The sequence below is a fragment of the Apium graveolens genome, chromosome 4, assembly GCF_009905375.1.
Source record: "Apium graveolens cultivar Ventura chromosome 4, ASM990537v1, whole genome shotgun sequence".
Taxonomy (NCBI): domain Eukaryota; kingdom Viridiplantae; phylum Streptophyta; class Magnoliopsida; order Apiales; family Apiaceae; genus Apium; species Apium graveolens.
In genome coordinates this window covers 259,627,269-259,650,421 of record NC_133650.1, presented here as the reverse complement: position 1 = coordinate 259,650,421, position 23,153 = coordinate 259,627,269, and the positions used below count along the sequence as shown (strand labels likewise).

The 23,153-nt window shown below is 36.5% G+C and overlaps 1 protein-coding gene and 1 non-coding gene across 2 annotated transcripts; both read left to right on the top strand.

Moving 5' to 3' along the window:
* Nucleotides 1-12,019: 12,019 nt before the first annotated feature.
* On the top strand, nt 12,020-12,126 carry LOC141722703 (small nucleolar RNA R71). The gene has a single exon (XR_012575708.1). It is a non-coding gene; the product is annotated as a small nucleolar RNA R71 (small nucleolar RNA).
* Nucleotides 12,127-15,777: 3,651 nt separating this feature from the next.
* On the top strand, nt 15,778-19,315 carry LOC141720878 (small nuclear ribonucleoprotein SmD3b-like). The gene is made up of 5 exons (XM_074523530.1): nt 15,778-16,024; nt 17,519-17,571; nt 17,663-17,729; nt 17,845-17,901; nt 18,954-19,315. Exons 1-5 carry the CDS (start codon nt 15,866-15,868, stop codon nt 19,014-19,016), a joined length of 399 nt encoding a protein of 132 aa, XP_074379631.1. The 5' UTR covers nt 15,778-15,865; the 3' UTR covers nt 19,017-19,315.
* The last annotated feature ends 3,838 nt before the right edge of the window (nt 19,316-23,153 follow it).

Genomic DNA, 23,153 nt, shown 5'->3' with positions numbered 1-23,153 from the left:
GTCGTATTACTATATGAGGAAGGTTGCGGTGCAAGCATAGAATTCTAGTAACGGTGATATATAGAATGAGATCCCAAATTCGATTTTCGATGTCGAGGGAGTTTCAAAGGTGATTGTGTTTAAGCTCGAGGAAGAGCATGGGTCCATAGAATGATGGACGGAATGGCAAAAATATTTAGGCATGTGAAATACGATGCTATAACACTTGATGTTGATATAAATATATATGTTTCGTTCTCCTATGACAGACCTCTATAGTTCAGAGGTAGGTTCCAAGCCAGATATTTGGTGACAGTATATATTTTTTTTTTCTTTTCATATATACAATTCTCTTCAATTTGTTCTTTTCTCTTCTTTTCATTTCATATAAGCTGAGAAGAACAACCCTTCCAGAAGGGGAGGTATTGCTGAATGACTATCTATCTGTGTGATAGAAGCCGAGTAGGATACCAGCTGTTGTTTAATTGCTTGTCAAGTACTAAAGGCTGGCCACCTTCTGTACTAACTATGCGATATAACAAGTGTTCATGATCATAGTGATCTCTCAACGAATTCCTTTACTTCTATATGATTGATCAAATTTTGGAAAATAGAAACAACTGAAAAAGGAGTAATAAAGTGGTGGTAGTATGCGGAATGGGAACACATTCGTGATACTAAGGTTGGCATGGTTATTAAAAGGTTATAGAACGCTAACGAGCAAAAGTATAACCAGTATAATATTAGGAACGGAAGGTGATAGCGATTACGAACTGGAAAAGAATGAGTATTGAGAAGCAAAAGTTCTAATGCTAAAAGCTATAATGAGAGTCTGTGCAATAGACTTGAAAGAATTTAGAATGATCACTTAATTCGGATTGAGTTATCTTACGATAATAGATCATATGTCATTATCGAGATGTCGCCTTATGAGATTCTTGAGGGAAGATAATGTCGATCTCCCTTATGTTAGGATGAAGTTGTAGAGCGTAAGATGCTCGGACCCGCAGTAGTCCAAAGGACCAGGGATATAATAGATCTAATCAGAGGACGACTGGTAGTAGCCAGGAAGGACATAAGAAGTATGTCGATTTGACACGAAAGGACAAAGAGTATGAAATAGGGGACCTAGTAATGTTATAGGTATCCCTTGGAAAGGATTGATGAGGTTCGGAAAGAAAGGAAAGCTAATTCTACAATTTGTTGGACCCTTGGATATATTAAGACGTTTGGGAAGTTAGCATATGAGCTAGCCCTAACCCCGAACATGTAGCAAGTTCATAACGTGTTCCACGTATCAATGATAAGGAAGTGTAATTCGGATGCCAGTCAAATAGAGGCATATGAGCGCATAGATATGCAACCCGACGTAACCTATATGGAGCAACCAGGAAGGGTTATAGAATGAAAAGGAACAAGTGCTTAGGAGAAGGATTATCAAACTAGGCAGAGTTTGGTGGTAGAACCACAATGTGGAAAATTGACTCGAGAGTTAGAAAGTGTAATGCTAAGAAAGTATCCCCATTTATTTTCTATCTGATTCCGGGACGGAATCCTTTTAAGGAGGGGAGACTGTAATAACCCCAATTTTTGAGAAATTTTGAAACCCTTATGAATAGTGTTTTTGCTGAACGAGAAAACTTTTCAGACCACACTATATAGGAGTACTTTTATGGAAATTCTAAGATCGTATTAGTATTCCATAAAGTAAATGAGTGTATGTAAAGGTCGTTAAAATTCGAATCCGGACACTTTGATTTTTCCCGAAAATCCACCAGATACCGAAAGAAATGAGTATAAGGTAACATGATTAAAAGGATTTAAATTCAAGGATTATAAGAGAGGATCATAAAAGGAATATAAAATATTGAGAAAGCTTTAGGGGAACCCAAGTAATAAGATCCCAGATATGATCCCTCAAACGACGAACGAGAACGAAAGTTAAGCGAACCGTAAAACAAATAAGCGACCAAGAGACAAGCTTGTACAAGAAGCCAAGGATTATGACATCATCAAACCACAAGGAAAGGACATGTGTTAAAAAGGTGACACAAGCATGGTGACATAAGCATGACAAAAAGAAGTGTGTTGTTGGTTGATTCTTGGCCATGCAAAAGTTACCATGGTAAAAGATCAAAATTGCCAAGCCAAAAAGGAAATCAACCAAGCAAAATATCATAACACAAAAATTAAAAATTTGACTTTGCTCCCATGAAGAGAAGCTCTCGGCCAAAACAAACCCAGCAACTTGAAATTGTCATATCTCCTTCAATACTCACTCAAATGTTGTGTTCTATAGCTCTTTGGAAAGGTATTGAGATAGCCTACAACTCTTGTTCACAAGTCTCTTCCAAATAAGCATGGTAAGACCCTCATTTTTACAGTTATTTAAATCGGACTTTTAGAAACTTCAAAGCCTAACTTTGCATTCTTGATTTCTTTGGAAAGATCAAGCTTGTAGGAGGCTCCATAAGGCTTCCTAGTAACTTTCCACCCTCCAAGAAAGGTATAAATCTTCACACCCTTTAGTAATAAGTTTTAATGTTGAAGTTTGGTGATGGTTTGGATGGATGAGTAGTTATTCGAACGATAAGCATGATTCGAGCTTAATTGTTAAGTAGTTTAGTTGAATTTGGAGATGTTATAATATATGATTGGATTGAGATCCTTGAGCTTATTATGACTGAAATCAGTATCATTGATATGTATCTTGAGTTTTTGTTGATTGGTAGTTGGATTGATATGATTTGGAATGGTTTAAAATATTGGAAATCGCGTAAACATAGCCGTCGTAACGTCCGATTTTCTTTGGACTGTTTTTGTGCATAACATTAGGACCCGAGAACCCCCTGCTAGATTGTGACCACTGCCATGTTTAGATAGCTCATGTTACGAGCTTCGTTTTGATATGTAGTTCGTTCGATTCCGATTTACGGTTTAGGAGAAACGACCGTTTCAAGTAACGGCGTTTCACGAACGAAACTTTTTCCCTCGCCTTACTTTGAAATGTAGGTTAAAGACCAAAAAGGGTTAATTAATGCATGAAACATTTATGGTAAGTGTTTTAGGCAGTTGGTAAGTCACTCGCGAAGGAATCGCTTTAAAACTCGTAAAGGTTAAATTATTAAAAATGAAGGAGCCGAGGGTACCCGAGTGACTTAAGCAAATCAGTGAGCGCAAAATCAAGCGTTAGAGTCTAAGTTAGTTAAAGTATAGATTTACAAGTGATTTTGGTTTAATTCCAACTTACTTGTTGTTTATAGGTTACCAGACTCGTCCCGAGCCTTTTATCACCCCAAGTCGCTCAGGCAAGTTTTCTACCCGTTATACTGTTGTTGTGATGAATATATGTATATGCATTATCTTGCGATAGATGCATGTTGGTTAATTAGCAAATGTTGCGATATATTGAAGCATGCTGATATGGTATATATATATATGCATGCCTGTTTCGTATTCTTGATTTATATATCTGTTGGTTCAAGTGCTTATTCGTTGCATAATACCTATGCTAGAGATAAGCGGTATTTGCGTATACCCTTAGTATAGGGACCCAAAGGTGAAAACATTTTCTAAAACCGGGAGTCGAGGATCCCGAGTAGATTTTATATATATATATATATTTATATATATATATGGTTATAGTTTTCAAAACTATTAATCGAATAAGGTTTATTCGATAACTTTATTTTATTATTGAATATTATCTTGAATATTCATTCGAGGACTTATGACTCCTTTATATTATTTATTGAATATTATCTTGAATATTCATTCGAGGACTTATGACTCTTTTATATTATTTATTGAATATTATCTTGAATATTCATTCGAGGACTTATGACTCCTTTATATTATTTATTGAATATTATCTTGAATATTCATTCGAGGACTTATGACTCTTTTATTTTATTTATTGAATATTATTTGAATATTCATTTGAGGATGTATGACTCCTTTATTTTATTTAATGAATATTATTTATAATATTCATTCGAGGTATTATGACTCAGCTTATTTTATTTATTGAATATTATTTGAATATTCATTTGAGGATCTATGACTCCGATTATTTGCTGAGGTATATTCTTTATTCTATTAAAGAATAAGGTGTTAATAATCAAACTTATTTTCGATTATTCAAATAAAGATAATACTTTCATATAAGTATATCTTTGGTTATTTAATGTTTATTTCAAGTATAAGTTAATACTTCTACTTCAATTATTTTTATAAAGATTATTCTTTATGGGAATATTATTTAAAATAATAATATTCAGTCATTTTCTAAAATATTCTGGGGACTGATTTACTTCATTAAATCAGCCTTACTCCAAACACTCTTTAAAGTGTTTTCGAGTCTTCAAAATGATTTTTAAAAGTCAGAGCGGATCCCAAAAAAACTCATTTTTATATTTAAGATCTTCCTTTTAAGGGGATTTAAATACTCGCTCAAAACCTGGGGAATCCGGCTCTGTGGTGTATTTTATATTCGCAACAAGGTTGCAGATTTGGTAAATGAATTGATTACTTGCCCAACGTTCGGGAAGTAAGCCCCTCTCATTGAGTCGGCATAAGCGACAGGCCGAGGTACGGTCTATTATTGTGTAAGTGGCTCAGTGGGAGTCCATCAAATGCATAGGTGGCTGAGTGGCAGTCCAGCATAGGTCTTAATTATGACCAGGGTGATGACCAGTGGGGAATTCGTCCATCTACTAGTAGAAAAGGTTACTTATTGGTATCTTTGCCTGATCAGCAAGATATCGGGTTTATGCCAAAATTCTTTTCCTTTCCAAAATTCATTGGATGTTTCGAACTCTGTTCATACTTCACATAACAGAGGTTCCAGGAAATGTTTAAAGGGATATATATATGTGGTTATATATATATCGGGACTAAATAAAGTATCTCATAACTTTTTCATTCAATAATCTTTCAAAGATTGAATCTATTCAAGTCTTATCTTGTGGTCTCATCAGTGGGATGAACTTTTGAAATTGATTATAACTTGAACGGTGGTAGTTCAAGTAGTATTGGGAATGATATAAATGTAGTGAAGTATTTGGTAACTTCATCTTTTAAACTTATATCTAATTAATAATTGTCTTATGAATGACAAAGATTTTCAGAAAAACGTTGAGACAAGGTTAGATATATGAGATCACCTTGCAACGATATTTTTTATATACAGTTATACACTGGGACTTTGTGTATATTATGCATGGAAGAGGACTTCCAATATTTTGAAAAGTATATATGTATATATATATATATACTGAATATTTTGCGACTTCATCGCATTAAGTTATCAACTTGGGTCATTTCTTTTGACCAAGACTTTCATGAGTATTATGAGTAGGCTCATATATTGTAAATAATTATGCATATTATTTTGGTGGGCTTGCTGCTCACCCTTGCTTTCTTCTTTCATCACACAACAACAGTTAGGAAAGATGACCAGACTCCAGCAGACCCAGCGCAAGCGCGTGGAAAGCGTTCCGCGTCTTCCCGTTGATGTCGTAGCTGCTATAGCTGTAGAGGTAGATCTATTATAGATTAGACCATCTGCTTTTGGAGAATCAATTATGTATAATTATAACTTGGGGCAGATAATGGCAATTAACTGTAAATTTATCAAGTAATCGTTTTGGGTTGTAATAACTTTTAAATTGTGGATTCAAAGACTTGTACTTATTTGAATTTCATCTCTGAGACTATAACGGGTTGTGGTGTATGTTAGTGTGGGGTCACAGCATAAGGTTGGTTATTATTAATTAAGTGAAGTGATATTGTGGAAAGAAAGACCGTGACGACCCGGATCCCCGACCCCGGATCTGGGGGTGTTACAGCCTCGAAAAGCAGTCCCAAGTGCAAGGGTGAGCTCCTGAGCAAACCTGCTCTGTGTCTCGTACATAGCGTCCATCCTCCTCAACAGCCTCCTATACTGGGCATCAACCATCCCAGCACCCTCCTGAGCTCTAGAAGAACTAGCCTCATCTCGCCTTGGCATCGCCATGGTAGCACCTCGTGATGGACGTCCTCCTGGAAGACGATAACCCAGCCCATGCTCTTCGGGCTCACCACCGGTCCACTCCTGCATCGCATGCAGAGTCCCGGAGTCAATAGGAGCGGCTGGCAACTGCAATTGCTTATGAGACGGCCACTGAACTCCAACTGCTCGGCAAAGCTTTGTAACCGTGGATACATAAGGGATGTTCATGTGCTTAGCTCCCCTCAAAAACTTCAGAATTCCTTGGTAGATGAACTCACCAAGGTCCACATAGTACCCCTCATTCAAAATTCCCCATAATAACTGTGCTCTCTCAACTGTGACCTCATGTGCATGTGAAGTAGGCAGAATATTAGCGCAAATAAAAGCATTCCATGCACGGGCATACCTATTCATCGCGATCGCCGGAAAGTGGCGATACTCGTTAGTCCCAGTCTTGAAGGTCCAAACCATGCCCGGCCTACAGAGAGTAGCACAAATCAAATCCAAGTCAAAATCCTCAGCAGTCTTCTCATTCCAATTCTCCTCCGTGGGCTTCCTCTATTGCTGCCCAATCACACGGCGAATCGCCGCAGAGTGATAAGCCACCGTCATCCCCCGAACAACAGAATACCCATTCTTCTCAGCCTTCGCGTTCGCATAGAACTCGCGAACCACGCTCATCGGAACTGCTTCAGGAGACTCACAGAAAGTAATCCAACCCTTCTCAGCAATCATAGGCAACAAGTCACCATCCCTCCCCGATGGTAAGAACCCCCTCTCCTTCAAAATTGGCTTACCTAGAAGCCTAGCGTACTCCTCCTCAGCAGCCCTATCATTCAAACGAGGCCTCGCAGCAGTACCCCTCGAAGAATCAGCAGTAGGGATAGTGCTGCTGCTATTGATAGTCCTGGATCTCTTGGGTGCCATCGAAACTGAGTAAAAGTGTTTAAGATTTGTGTTTTTGGATTTGGGAGAGAGTTTAAGGTTTGAAAGTGTATGGGGAGTATATGGAATAGGTGTATGTATATATATAGGGTATAAATTAGGGTAAAATTTGATTAGGAGTGGGTTTGAGGATTAAAAACATGGGATAATGGGGAAATAGGTCGTGGGTAATGGGCTGTATTTTGTTTTTTTATTTTTCATATTTTTTGGGATTTTTATTGAACTTAAAAAAAAATATTCTCCCAGTCGGCCCCTGAGCGGTCGCTCAGCAGAGCTGAGCGGGCGCTCAGGTTTTCTGGAATTTTTTTTTCCTTGCCCTGTTTTTCTGATTTTTTGTGTGGTTTTGGATAGGTTACTAACTTCTAAGGGTTCCTGTAACAACAAATCATGGGTTGCCTCCCAAGAAGCGCTTCTTTTTCGTCATTAGCTTGACGTAGCGTACCTTACTCAAGTTGACAATAAAACGGCACTAACCACCTCCCAGTTTGCCGTGTCCGCATAGTAGTGCTTCAAACGCTGACCATTAACCTTGAATGCTTGGTCTGGATCATTCTCAAAAATCTCCACCGCTCCATGTGGAAACACAGTTTTGACAATAAAAGGTCCAGACCACCTTGATTTCAACTTCCCAGGAAAAAGTCGGAGACGAGAGTTGCATAAAAGAACTTGCTGCCCCGACATGAATAACTTAGGATAAAGCTTCCTGTTGTGCCACCTTTTCACTTTTTCCTTGTACATTTTGTTGTTCTCGTACGCTTGGAATCGAAATTCATCAAGTTCATTAAGCTGAAGCATTCGCTTCTTTCCAGCTGCATCTAGATCCAGGTTCAACTTCTTCAACGCCCAATAAGCCTTATGCTCAAGTTCCGCAGGTAAATGACATCCCTTACCATACACAAGTTGAAACGGGGACATCCCAAGTGGAGTCTTATATGCTGTTCTATAAGCCCAAACAGCTTCATCGAGCTTTAACGACCAATCCTTCCTTGACGGACAAACAACCTTCTCTAAAATACGCTTGATTTCTCTGTTAGACACTTCCGCTTGACCATTTATTTGCGGATGATAGGCACTAGCAACACGATAATTCACATTGTAGCGCTGCATCATAGAAGTAAACTTACGGTTGCAGAAATACGACCCTTCATCACTTATGATTACTCGTGGCATTTCAAACCTTGTGAAAATCTGCTTATGAAAAAAATTCAACACTGCCTTTGCATCATTCGTCGGTAGAGCTTTGACTTCTACCCATTTTGAGACATAATCGACTGCCAGCAAGATGTACTGATTATTGCAGGACGAGACAAAAGGCCCCATGAAATCGATTCCCCAAACATCAAAGACCTCGACTTCAAGCATCACATTTAACGGCATCTCATCCTTTCTCGTAAGATTTCCCACTCTTTGGCAATGATCACACCTTAGAACAAACTGATGAGCATCCTTAAACAAAGTAGGCCAGAAGAAACCTACTTGCAGAATACGAGTTTCCGTCTTCTGACCACCATAGTGTCCACCATAAACTGTGGAGTGGCAGTCTAGTAATATCCCCTCCGTCTCACAGAATGGGATACATCTCCTGATGATCTGGTCAGCTCCCTGTCTAAATAAATATGGTTCATCCCTCATATACCACTTCACCTCATGCAGAAACTTCTTCTTTTGAGTTGTGGTCAGATTAGGAGGCATTATATTGCTTACAAGATAATTCACAATATCTGCGAACCATGGCTCTTCCTCCTGAACTGCGAACAATTACTCATCCGAAAAAGATTCGTTGATCAATATCTTATCATGTAAAGTAGACTCGGGATTCTCCAATCTAGAGAGATGGTCAGCTACTTGATTCTCAGTACCTTTTCGATCCTTGATCTCTAACTCAAATTCCTATAGTAAGAGCACCCAACGAATGAGTCTTGGCTTCGAATCCTTCTTGGAAACCAAATAGCGAATGGCCGCATGATCACTGAACACTATCACCTTTGTCCCAAGCAAATAAGATCGAATTTTTTTGAAACCAAAGACTATAGCCAAGAGCTCCTTCTCAGTAGTGGTGTAGTTCATTTGGGCCCCATTTAAGGTCTTGCTAGCATAATAGACCACATGAAAGAGATTATTCTTGCGCTGCCCAAGAACTACACCCACAGCATAATCACTCGCATCGCACATTATCTCAAAAGGCTCTGTCCAATCAGGTGTTGTAATAACTGGTGCAGTTATCAAACTCTTCTTGAGAGTCTCGAAAGCCGTCAAGCAATCATCATCAAATTTAAAAGGCACATCCTTCTCAAGCAAGTTGCACAACGGCTTAGATATCTTTGAAAAGTCCTTGATGAAACGCCGATAAAAACCTGCATGACCAAGAAAACTACGGATTCCTTTCACAGAAATAGGTGGTGGAAGATTTTCAATGACTCCCACCTTGGCTTTGTCCACCTCAAGACCCTTGCTAGAGACCTTATGCCCAAGAATAATGCCTTCACGCACCATAAAATGACATTTTTCCCAATTGAGCACCAAATTAGTTTCCACACACCTTTTGAGTACTGCACGAAGATTATTCAAACATTCATCATACGAATGTCCAAAGACGGAGAAGTCGTCCATGAACACCTCGATATTATTTCCAATCATGTCAGAGAATATAGCCATCATACATCTCTAAAAAGTGGCCGGTGCGCCACATAACCCAAATGAAACTCTGTGAAAAGCAAACGTGCTAAATGGACAAGTGAAGTTAGTCTTTTCTTGATCCCCTGGTGCAATAAAAATCTGATTATACCCCGAATAGCCATTCAGAAGACAATAATACTCATGCCCGACCAACCTGTCAAGCATCTGATCAATAAACGGAAGAGGGAAGTGATCCTTCCTCGTGGCCTTGTTCAACTTTCTGTAATCCATGCATACCCTCCATTCTGTGACTGTTCTCGTGGGGATGAGCTCGTTCAGAAATAGGATAAATAATTCCTGCATCCAGCCACTTCAGAATTTCTTTCTTCGCCACTTCTTTCATGATAGGATTAAGTCTGTGCTGTTGCTCAATAGTCGGCTTACTACCCTCTTCTAGCAGAATCTTATGCATACAGTATGAAGGGCTGATCCCTTTTATGTCCGCTATAGTTCATCCGATAGCCAATTTGAATTATCTCAAGATCCTTAAGAGCTTGTCCTCCTCACTACCTGAAAGGTCAGATGCAATAATAACAGGTAAAGTAGATGCATCACCTAAAAAAGCATACCTCAAGTGTTCAGGCAATGGTTTAAGCTCCAAGGTAGGTGCTTCCTCAATAGATGGTTTGAGCTTTCCTTCAGCATTTTTGAGGTCAGAGGTACCAAGAGATTCAAATGGCAAGTCTAGCTTTCGCCTCCAGGGAGAAGCATTTAGATATTGTAGTTTCTCATTGCCATCCTCATCATCACTATCAAAATCCCCCACTAAGGCTTTCTCTAATGCATCAGTCATTAGCATATGATGACGTAACCACAGAATCAATAAAATCCACTTTTAAGCACTCTTCATCTTCTGTAGGGAATTTCATTGCTTTGAATACATTGAATGTCACATCCTGATCCTGCACCCGCATAGTAAGTTCACCTTTCTGCACATCTATCAAGGTACGGCCTGTAGCCAAGAAAGGTCTTCCCAAGATTATGGGAATCTTCTTATCTTCCTCGAAATCCAGAATAACAAAGTCTGCACGAAAGAAGAGCTTATCCACCTTTACTAGCACATCCTCCACTATGCCTCATGGGTATGTAATAGAACGATCGGCCAATTGTAAAGACATGTAGGTGGGTTTTGGATAACGCAAATTCAATTTTTTAAAGATCGACAACGGCATCAGATTGATGCTTGCTCCCAAATCACAAAGGCACTTGTCAAAAGATAACTTGCCAATGGTGCAAGGAATGGTGAAGCTACCTGAATCTTTAAGCTTTGGAGGTAACTTTTGTTGCAGCACAACACTGCATTCTTCCGTTAGAGCAACGGTCTCAAGGTCATCCAGTTTCACCTTCCTTGAAAGAATACTCTTCATAAATTTCGCATAACTAGGCATTTGCTCCAGAGCCTCAGCGAAAGGTATATTGATGTGAAGTTTCTTGAACACCTCCAGAAACTTACCAAACTGCTTATCCAGCTTTTGTTATTACAATCTCTTAGGGAAAGGTGGTGGAGGATAGAGTTGTTTCTCCCCTGTATTACCCTCAGGCAGAGTGTGTTCAACAGTAGTCTTCCTTGGTTCCGCCGCTTTCTCCTTTTACTTAGCTTCTTCATCACCAACTTTAGCTTCTCCTTCTTTTGCTTTTTCAGCATCAACAACTTTTCCAGACCTTAAGGTAATAGCCTTGACTTGCTCTTTAGCTTCCTTCCTGCCTGGCACTTCAGTATCACTGGAAAGTGTGCCAGGTTGACGATTGAGCATTGCATTGGCTATTTGACCGGTTTGATTTTCCAAGGTCTTGATAGAAACCGCCTGACTCTTGCACAACAGCTTAAGTTCCTCAAAATCAGCACTAGAGGGTGGAGCTGCACCTCCTTGTTGAAGATATGATTGCCTTTGAGCATAATGCTGTGGTTGCTGGAATCCAGGTGGATTGAACTGTTTACTCACGCCTTGTTGATATGGTTGCTGAATAGCATTCTGATTATTACTCCAGCTGAAATTTGGATGATTTCTGTTGTTAGGATGATACGTAGCTGGCACAGGCTGCTGCTAACGCTGATAATTGTTCACATACTGCACAGATTCATTAACAAGAGAACACTGATCCGTAGCATGAGAACCTGCACAAAGCTCACAGACCATAGCTATCTGATTGACCCCATAGGTGGCTAGAGAATCGACCTTCATAGACAGCGCTTGGAGCTGCGCTGCAATAGCTGTAGTTGCATCGACTTCTAGAATACCTGCTACCTTCCTAGGTATCATCCTTTGAGTTGGGTTTTGATGCTCATTTGCAGCCATAGTCTCAATAAGATTATAAGCCTCAGTATAGCTTTTGGCCCACAAGGCGCCTCCAGCTGCTGCATCGAGCTTGGGCCGAGATTGGGCCCCCAAACCATTATAGAAACCAGTGATCACCATCCAATCAGGCATTCCATGATATGGACACTTTCTCAACATCTCTTTGTAGCGCTCCCAAGCTTCGCACATAGATTCTGTAGGTTGCTGCGCAAACTGAGTAAGAGCACTCCTCATAGCCGCAGTCTTCGCCATTGGATAAAACTTAACCATAAATTTTTGCGCAAGATCTTGCCAAGTAGTGATAGACCCAGCTGGTTCAGAATGTAACCAGTCCTTAGCTTTATCCCTCAGAGAGAATGGGAAAATCCTCAGCTTGATAGCCTCATCAGTCACACCATTATACTTGAAAGTACTGTAGATCTCAACAAAATTCCTTATGTGCATGTTGGGGCCTTCAGTCGCAGCACCTCCGAAAGAAACAGAATTCTGCACCATGTGAATAATGCCCGGCTTGATTTCAAAGTTATTGGCCTCAATAGTCGGGTGCATGATGCTAGAATAAATATCATCAATTTTAGGCCGAGAAAAATCCATAAGAGCTGGATTTTCGCCTGAACAATACGATCACCCATGATTAATGGTTCTTTCTGCTCACTTCCTGAATCCGAATATTCAAAATCTATCTTCTCCAGAATATCAAGAACTTCGTCTGTCTCATCAGCCGTATCTAAAGTCCTCTTGCGAGTACGAGAACGAGTTTGCATAAACGCTCGCTAAAGTACCTGAAACACAACCGGAAATAATAAGTAACACGTCTTAATCACTGAGTCCTAATGACCAATGATGGTAAGTACATAAACTAAACAAATACGCTGAGTCCCCGGCAGCGGCGCCAAAAACTTGTTAGGGCGAAAACACGCGCTAATAACACACGCAAGTATACATGTTCGCAAGTAATATAAAATACTTTCTAGTTCGTTCCCACAGAGACTCAGACTAATTATGTTCAATTAAACTCACTCACCAATGTATGATTACTTCTCAATGTTAAGATAATAACACTTAGAATTGATTAACTAGTTATTAACTACAATTAACTACGAGAATTAAACGCTTAATTAACACTTAAATTAACAATATTAAAACACTCATGAAATCATAACTTCATTACTACTTCCTTCAATAGCCATTGTTATTACCCTTAGCATGCAACATTGATGATATTAATCGAATAACACGAAACTGATAAAAACCAACTTTCATTGTACTAATACCATTCTAACAAGCATCCACAATTAAGATAGAAGTTGAATAGGCATCAATTATGTTGAGTCCCTATATGTCTACAGAAATTGACAACATAACGATTTAAGCACAAGTTATTCCTTTTAATTACACAGGGCGAATAAAACGGTTAGAGTTACCCACTAATCATGCATACTCGTACATGAACCTATGCTAGCATGGCAAGTTCTAAATCTCAAGATCCACCATCGCTTCAGAAGAGATTAACACCCTATCTGATATGTTCGCGACGCACATAAGACGAATACGCACAACCAATACTAGATATCATACAATCATCACACACTAAGGTATTAAACAACTAACTAAAAAATTCCATAGTAAATCCACTACGACCCCATGATCACGATTAGCCCATGATAGCACTCATCGTCATCATGGGTTCATATGAAAACATGATAATCACACACAAGAATAATAACTAAAACTACTTATATTAAACCAGAGTACGTCACAAGAGTAAATAGGTTCAAAGTAAAGAAAACTAGCATCCAACGTTACAACGAAATAAAGAATCACAAGAAAATATGCTTCCTCTTCGTTGTGGTGTGCTAAAATGATCTTCTTCCTTATCTCCTCGCTCTTCGATTAATACTACGATCCAACCTTTGTGAAACGTCTCTGAAATCTACTTATATAGGAGTCCCATAAAGCCCAGCTAACTCAGAAGTTGGAAGTCAAACAGAAATAGGAGTCTAAAATATTAATTCTGAAAATCCGACCCTGCGCGGCCGCTCAGCATTCTTGAGCGGGCGCTCAGCTTCCTGAGCGGTCGCTCAGCAGAGCTGAGCGGGCGCTCAGCCCCCTTCTGGAAACTGATCCATTTTTCTTCCGTTTCTTCGCTGCAATCTGCTCCTATCTTCCCACTTGCAATGCTAAACACATGCCAAGGCTTATTATTGATGAATTCTCTCCCGAAATGCAATTAATACTCTGAAATGCACAAACACTAGAAAAACGCATCAAATACACAAAATACTTGATTTCAAGACACCAATTCAAGATATTATAAGACGTTCTAAGTGGTATAAAATGCCACTTATCAGAAGTTCAGTAGAACACAAAGCGTTCAGCAAGAACGAGTACGGAACGTCCATCAGGACGAGTACAGAACGTTCGCTGAAACAGCCATAGCAGAACCCTGAGGAACGCAAAGGCAACTTTGAAATTAATTCCATGGAAAATCAAGGACCACAAGAGCATGATAAGGATTTTGAGATTAAGCCTAGATTAGGGCCGATTAGTGTATATTAAGCATAATTAACCCAAATTATGGATACTTAATGATTTATGTGATGAAATTAGCCCAGATTAGGGTCGTTTAACCTATTCACTCTTGTAATTAGTGTGAATTAAGGATAATTAGTGTTTTATGCATACTGATTAGTCATAATTAGCCCCGTTTAGGGTAGATTAGCCTCGATTAAGGCCAATTAGTGCATTATAGCTTAAAATTAGGATCTTTTAAGCCTAATTAGCAACTTGTACATAGAAATTAGCCACAATTAGGGTCAATTAGCCCCGATTAGGGCCAATTAGCAGCTTTCACCCTATAATTAACCTTGACGAAGGTTAAGGGGTGATAAATGCTCGCTTTATAGTCCCGATTATGACCATTTAGTGTTGAACACCATCCAAATAGCCTCTACGGGGGCTTTAGGTGTGTATAATCACACTCATAAGCCGTTGTAAACGTGTAGGTCGCTCCACACTTTACGATAACGCGGCGATACCCACGAAGGGCCGATATCCATGAAGGGCCGATACCCATGAAGGGCCGATACCCGAGAAGGGCCGAAAGTACCCCGAGTCGCGATTAGACCATTATAACTTCCACGAAAACTCGAGCAATATTCACGGAAGTTGGGGGGAAAATGATATTAGATAGAAAATACATCCCAAAGACACATTAAATGTCGCATTAATTACGTTTGAGCTTCTTGTCCGAAAAGTCCAATACAGACCTGTCTGGTCTAAACTTCATAGCAGACCTTTCTGGTCCAAAATTTCGTAACAGGCCTAGGACAGCCCAAACAACCAAGGCCCACCTGCAGAGGTCGTCCAAGTCCACGAACCTGAGTTGTTCATGGATTAGGCCCAATACGGCTGAAAGAGGAGAGATGTGTGTGTTCTAAACGGACTCAAAGTCCTGCATAGAAGGTTCTGAATCTCCTTCCTCAAAGGGACTCCTAATCACCATCTAAGTTGGAGATTTGTCCACCAAGGCTCCCAACAGAAGTCTAACCCTAGACTCACCTTTATATAAAGGGCTCTACCCCTCATTCTAGAACTACGTTTTTGGCTTGATTCTCTACAACACAGAGATACATAGGCATCTTGCAAGAATTGATAGTCCCGAACGCAAGAACATCCATTAAAACTCGAAACTCACCAACCCTAACATTAAATACTAAAATACTCAGGTTTTTATTCCACAACATGATTATTCATTAATTAATAAAATCTGAAATTAAAAACGTCCTGAATAAAAAAGTACTAGTAAATAAAAATCGGGTCGTGTATTTGTTTTGGGTAGAAAAAAAAGAGAGAAGAATTCGACTATAAATAACGGTTTGTCTTACGGGTCCTTCCTCCAATTTTGCAAAAGGGGGAGAATAACTAGGGTTTTAGCAGAGAGCGGGAGAGAGAGAGAGAGCGAGAGAGAGAAGGGATGAGCAGAAGTCTAGGAATACCGGTGAAGCTTCTTCACGAAGCAGCGGGTCACATCGTGACCGTTGAACTCAAGAGCGGCGAGCTTTACAGGGGCAGCATGATCGAATGCGAAGACAATTGGAATTGTCAGCTCGAAAACATCACTTTTACTGCCAAGGTCCCTTTACTTTTACTAATTTCTCTTTATTTTATGTCATTATTATTAGCACCCACTCCAATTTCGATTTAATCAACATTAGTAATCTCTAGATGCTATCCCGTATGTTACTGCTTCAATTTATTATTGTTTCTTTGGTTTCTAGTAATTAGATGTTGTTTGACTGTGTTCCCTTTTAGGACTTCTGCCAGTATTAGGGTTAGTTACTAGTCTTGTTGGATTCCGGATTTGCTTCACTCGTATTTTTGTTCTTTTTAATTCATTTAGATGTACAGTTAAACCTCTTTAAAGTAATACCCTTGGGACCGGGAAAAAATATTACTTTACCGAATTTATTACTTTATCGATATAATAATATTTTATTACTTTATCGATAAAGTAATATTTTATTACTTTACCGAATTTTTATGTTTACGTGGTACAGTATAATATATAATGTACGTATAAAAACTAGAATTAATCATATACAATGTATTTGATCTAAAATTACTTTTATTATGATTACTTATATCCAAAAAGTTAATATCTTGAATGCTATTAGTTTTGCTAACATGGCTTGGAATATTGATGTGAAAACAACCACAATTGCAAATTGTTTTCGGCATTGCAAGATTCGTTCAGAAGAAAATGATGAACTTGGAGAAATAAATGAAGGTGTCGAAGGATTAAATGAAGTTATCTCTAATTTACGATATAGGAATGTGATGGATGTCGAGCATCTCTTAAACTATCCAAACGAGAATGATGCGGTTATGGAATCACCTACGGATGAAGAAATCATTGAGTCGGTAATGAGCACTGATGAAGGGACTGATCCTGAACCCGACGATGAACCCGACGATAGCAATGTCATCCCAAGCGTGTCATCAAAGGAAGCATTTCAAGCACTCACCACTTTGAACAATTACTTGTTACAACACGAGCAAAACATACCAGGAGTTATTTTTGCTTTACATAAAGTCAAGGACGAGATTAATTTTGGCTTTGGTGGAAAGAAGAAACAAGCTACAATAGATTCATATTTTAATAAGAATTAAATTTTGTAATCATATACATTATACAGTATATATATATATATATAATTATGGAATTATTACTTTACATATTACTTGGGCCCTTAATGACTTTCGAATTTTTTATTATCTTATGCTTTTAGCGAGAATATTACTTTACAACATTGGCCCAAGTTGGGACCGATGAAAATTATTACTTAAGCGAGGTTATTACTTTATCGGATATTACTTAATCGAGGTTTAACTGTAGTAATGTGTGTTTTGATAGTCTGAATTATAGCAGTCATCTGTTTCTATACTTTTGAATGAAATTGGCCGTCTAGGGATGTAAATGGCTTTAGCTATTGGCAGACGTGCTTTCTAATAAGGGATGTTTTTGTTACTGATGGGGGTCTAAGGGCGATAATTTTTGGGAGATTAATGTGTAAGGTGTTAGTGTATGTATATCCGACTCTAACTGATTACACCAATTCATTTGCAGGATGGCAAGGTGTCACAACTTGAACATGTTTTCATCCGAGGTAGCAAAGTCAGGTAAATTTGATATAATGTTACATTCTTTTATAATTGCATTAGTTTGCAGCATTTCTCTGATAATTTGGACCACCCCAAACCACCCAATCAGGTTCATGGTTATCCCGGATATGCTAAAGAATGCACCAATGTTCAAGCGACTTGAAGCTAGAATCAAGGTATAATTTTCTTTAAAAGTCTAGATCATTGTTAATTCTTTGTACACTGCAGATAATGTTATCTTCAGTCATGTTTCCTATGTTCTTCTAACTTCACTTACTGAATCTATGACAGGGCAAGGGTTCTTCGATTGGAGTTAGTAGGGGCCGTGCTGCAGGAATGCGAGCTAGAGTGAGTATTTTGTTTTGTGCATTGTGGAATATTATAAACAATATTACCACTATAAAAATAGGATTCGGTGGTAACTAGTTATACATCTATAAATTGTTCTGGTTGTTTACAGACCTGGTTTACAAAATAAGTTTCAAAATCTTCTACGATTTACAAATAATCTAACAATTTATAAAAGATGGTTTCCACAAGTTTCAATGTTTCAAAATTAGTAGCGATGGACTATTCAGATTTATTTATCTTTATTTAAATTGCAAAAAAACCATGTTTTCATATTCAAATGATATTCAAAATTTGAAGGATGTTTAATATTAATAATTGCTTAATTTTTTTGGGAATTATTACTCCCTCTGTTTTATTTTATCCGTCGCTTGACTTTTCTGCACACATCTCAAGATGCATTGACCGCATAGTAAAAATTATCATTTTTAAAATTTTCTTTTTGTAAATAAAAGTTTAAGTTATATATTTTTATTCAGGAAAAGAAAATTTTAAAAATTATTATTTTAACTATACGGTCAAAGCACCTAGAAATGAGTGCAGAAAAGTCAAGCGACTATTAAAATGAAACAGAGGGAGTAATATTTTTGATGTGTTTAATGAAAGTGGAGATAATTTTGAGATATCAAAGAGTTTGGATTTGGAAACATAAAGGCGAGAAGCGAAAAAGATTTAATTTTGTTAAAGTTAAGAGTGTTAAATGTGTAGTAGAGTGAGCTAGAGTAAGTATTTGATTTGTGCATTGTGAAATATTATAAATAAAATTACCATAATAAAAATAGGATTTGATTGAAATTAGTTATACATCTATAAATTGTTCTGGTTGTTTACAGACCTGGTTTTGTAATTGAACCAACTAGATCACCCTTCGGACTGTTTGTATTGCACCGATTGACTTTAGGGTTGGTTTATCAAACTCTGTAAAAAGCTGTTATATGAATAAATCCCACTTGTCATGATAAATTGGCATCCTTCCTGGATAAAGATACTGTATAGTTTAACATATTTATACAGTGGAAATTGGGCCTAAAAGTTTGGTTTTCTAAATGCAGGCACCTGCTGGTGGTCGAGGAGGTCCTCCTGGTAGGGGTGCAGCACCCCCACTACGTAGGTAAACAGAATCTTTCAAGTCTCAATCTTGTTCTCACGGAGCTCCGTTGCAGTTTTTTTTCTTGCGCAGTACTTGATTTGCAACAAATCTGTGAGGCAATTGTTGCGGGAGAATTAGAAATTCGACAATGTCCCATCGCCCTCTAAGTTGTGTTGGGATTATAAAAGAAACAATATTGTCCAGATTATTAAATGACATTAATGATGTTTGGCTTCCTTCCTACTCTCTATTAGTTGTAACCTGTAGATGTATCACTGCTTATTTTCTTCACCAGAACCCAATTAGTGATGTTTTTATATTGTACTTCAGCGGTCGTAGAAGTTTATTGATATTTTCTGTGAGCTTGATATTGAATATGTGGTTGGTGTCGTTTTAGCTAATAAATATATTTAGAGTCTCCATTATATAAATTGTCATCACATAGAAATGAACCTGTGTGTCGGAGAATAATGATAAATTTTGTCATTACTCATGTACTTCCATGATGCATCGTCTTGCATTCTAGTCTTTAAGCTATCACCAACATACAGGACTTCACATACATTAGTAATCAATGTAAAACAGACAGAAGTTATAGCAATAATTCATAAAGACTACGTTGCCTCTATTGCTGACATTTGGCAAGATCTGCATTCATCTGGGTGGGGTGTTTGAACTGCCAAACACAAGCCTTCATTTCAACTGCCACATAGCATCTTGAAATTGAAAATTGCTGTTTTTCTTCTTTTTCCTACTGTTTTTGGACTTCTATTGCAAGCTAATCTTTCAATATCTTTGAAGTTTCGTCCAAGAGAAACCAACCTGCCCCTGTCCTAGAAGAAAGAACATGTCCCAAGTACTCCCTTTGTCCTAAGTATTCTCTTTGTTTTCTTTTATATGTTGTTTGACCTTGTTGCACATAATTCTAAGTATTTTGACCGTATAGATTAAATAATTTTTTTAAAAATTTTCTTTTTTAAACTAAAGTTTTAGTTACTTTTATTCACAAAAAGAAAAAAATAAAAATTATTATTCTAACTATGCGGTTAAATCACTTAGAAATGTGTGCACAAAAGTCAAATATCATGTAATAAGAAACAGAGTAAGTGTATAATACATAAAATTAATATATAAGTATATGATTCTGTTGGCATGTGACTTAGCCGTTAAAATATTAGTTACCCTCGTCTTGATGAAGAATGATCCTTTTATCATCGAAAAAGAATGACAATGACGCCAAAACATTTGAGTATGTTATTTTCCAATACCAGTTAACTGATCTTATTCCTCTTTCGGTTCATACACAACCTTGGTGTACTAATATCCGATGTATGATGTGTCTCTTATATGGAACAATGAATAGAATACTGAACTCCTTTTATTAATGTTCTGAATCCTTTACTTTTTTCTGTTGAAACACAATTCATTTGTTCAAATATTGTATATATGAGATTTGTCTCTCATATTGAACAATGAATACTAAACTTCTCTCATTAATGTTCTAAATCCTGTTTTAATGGCTAAACTTCTCTCATTAATGTTCTAAATCCTGTTTTAATGGACCAAATATTGTATATATAGGGGTTGCCTCTCATCTTCAACAATAGATGCAAAACTCCTCTCAGTAATTATCTGAATCAAGTTTTATAATGGACCAAGCGGAGCAAGCAGATTGCTTATTTCAACCTATCCTTTTAAACGATCGTACCTGTGAAAAATCACAACTCTTTTATCATAATGTTAGAAATACAAAAATCATGTCATCTATGCTAATAATTTAGGTAAATTTGAAATAATGCGGATAATTATTTTACTTATAGAAAGACAATAATGCTACGACAAATCAAAACTCTAGAGAAGTTGGCCATGTCCTGGATTCTTGTCATAATATGTTGCATTCGAGACCTGATTTTTCCATCACTTTTGTTAAAAGATAAAGTAAACAATTTTGCCCATGAAATAGCTAGTCTTCCTTGTTTGCTTAATTCCCAAAATATATTTATGTTGGTAGAGACTAGTCGGTATGATTCGATGATTTAATAAAAATTTTGCATTTTGTTAAAAAGAAAACTCTGGAGTATTTAATGAAAATCTTCAAAATTATTAGAACCTTGAAGGATTCATTAATTGTTTTTTTTTTAAATTTGGTGATTTATGTTAAGATCTTATTAATTCTTGTAATGTTGGGTGATATTGTAGTTTGTTTCATTTTTTGGGGTTAAATCTTGATAAATTTTATTATTTTTTATATGGTCAGAGCTTGATTTTGTTTTTGCGTAAATCTAGGAGAATGCCCGACTATTTGCTCATTCATATTAAAATAATATTAATTATAATATATTCAAAATCTTTATTATTATTATTATTTTCTTAAAATTGGAATTAAGCTTATCTTTTGATATGTTCACGTGGTTATGATTACTCATACAACAACCGACTTCATACATTAACACAAAACAAATTTGTTTTGTATATTTTGAAACGCACTATCCAATTAAAAATATATATTAAAATTTAAAATCAAAAAAGATTAAGATATAGTATTTACATTATTAAATTTTAAATTATTCAGATTTTGTAACTACTAACATTTATTCAATTTAGATTTTTAAACGAGTGATAATAATCCATCGACTTTGAAATATTTTTGTCAATTTTATTTGTTTGAGAATTTTGACGAAAATGATAAAAAATAGGGTCTTCATGATTTTGTATATTTTTTTAGAAATTCTTCAAAATTTTGTGTATTAAAAAGATTTCAAAATATTAAAAATAAGAAATATTATGGTAAAAAAACCCTTCTAAAAACAGTTTCAAAATGTTTTATATTATTGACTACTAGATTAAAACCCGTGCGATACACGGATTCCGTTAATATTTATATATTATATGATTTTATTGAAATTCTAATATAAATAATTAAATACGTAAATTAATAACAATATAGTTATAATTTGATTGTGTATAACTTTAAGTTAAATCATATAGTATAGTATAAAATAGTATATGGTTGATGAGATTTGGACCATTAACTTTATTTATAAATAATAATTAAATGTTTGATGTTGGCGGGGATGTTAGGGGGGTTCGAACCTGTGAACATGGTTAGTGTATTTTTTTTTTATAAATATTAATATAAATGTTTGTTGTTGGCAGGATTCGAACCTAAAAATTTATTTGTTATTTTATAAATAATAATATAAATATTTGTTATTTACGGGATTCGAACCTGTAAAATTGGTTGTTGTATTTTTTTTAGTATTCGAATCTAACGGTTATTATCATTTGGTTAAAAGATCTGACGGTCGTGATCGAAAGTAATAACCAAAAATAGGATTAACCAAACTATAAATTATACCCTATTTGGTTATTATAGTTTATTATAAATTTCCTCACTAATGATAATGATATGAAGTTATGAACCCGTCATATTTGTATTTTATATCCCGTGTCCCTTGTCTATTCTTCTTATTACTCAATTTCTTACATTGCACTTGATCCTTGGGCCCAAAAAATGTGTATAATTATATTGACTAACAGAAAAGGAGGGAACATATTCCGGGAAATGGGAGTGGATAGAGTATTCAGACAACTCAGATACGAGTTCAGGCATGTGTTTTTTTAAAATTTTTGAAACAATTTTCGGGAATGTACCCATATTCATTGAAAAATTCTAGTAAATTCATCAAAATCAACCAATTTATCAAATATAATAAAATTCATGAAATTTTTATGTATCATCAGAGTTGAATGAATATTTTAGAATTAAAATTAAATACCACAAGATTTTAGTGGATTTTTAAAATCTATATTAAATACACTCAAATTTTACAATCCAAATTGAATACGTGTGGATTTTAAAGATTTTTGTTAAAAAAACTTAGAGAAAAAAGACACCTACATTTTTTTTGCAGAGAACTTGTACTGCTATATTTCTTGTTATTTCTTTTCTTCTTGTAAAACTCAAGATAAACTAGCTATTATATAGGCTTTATAAACATATTAAAACTAACGACTACTAAAACTAACCATTACTAATTAATGGGTAAATTACATGTTCATAATTTACTCCATAACTCCACTACCCCACTACTAAACAATTTTAAAATAATAATTTTCTCTAATAATTAATCTATTGCTAAATATCTAAAATATCTAATAA

What these genes read in the sequence shown, in the direction of transcription:
- LOC141720878 (XM_074523530.1), top strand. Translation starts at nt 15,866, where the DNA reads ATGAGCAGAAGTCTAGGAATACCGGTGAAGCTTCTTCACGAAGCAGCG. An exon ending in GACTTGAAGCTAGAATCAAG is followed by an intron (nt 17,730 to 17,844) that starts GTATAATTTTCT and finishes AATCTATGACAG; the next exon opens with GGCAAGGGTTCTTCGATTGG. An exon ending in CTGCAGGAATGCGAGCTAGA is followed by an intron (nt 17,902 to 18,953) that starts GTGAGTATTTTG and finishes TTCTAAATGCAG; the next exon opens with GCACCTGCTGGTGGTCGAGG.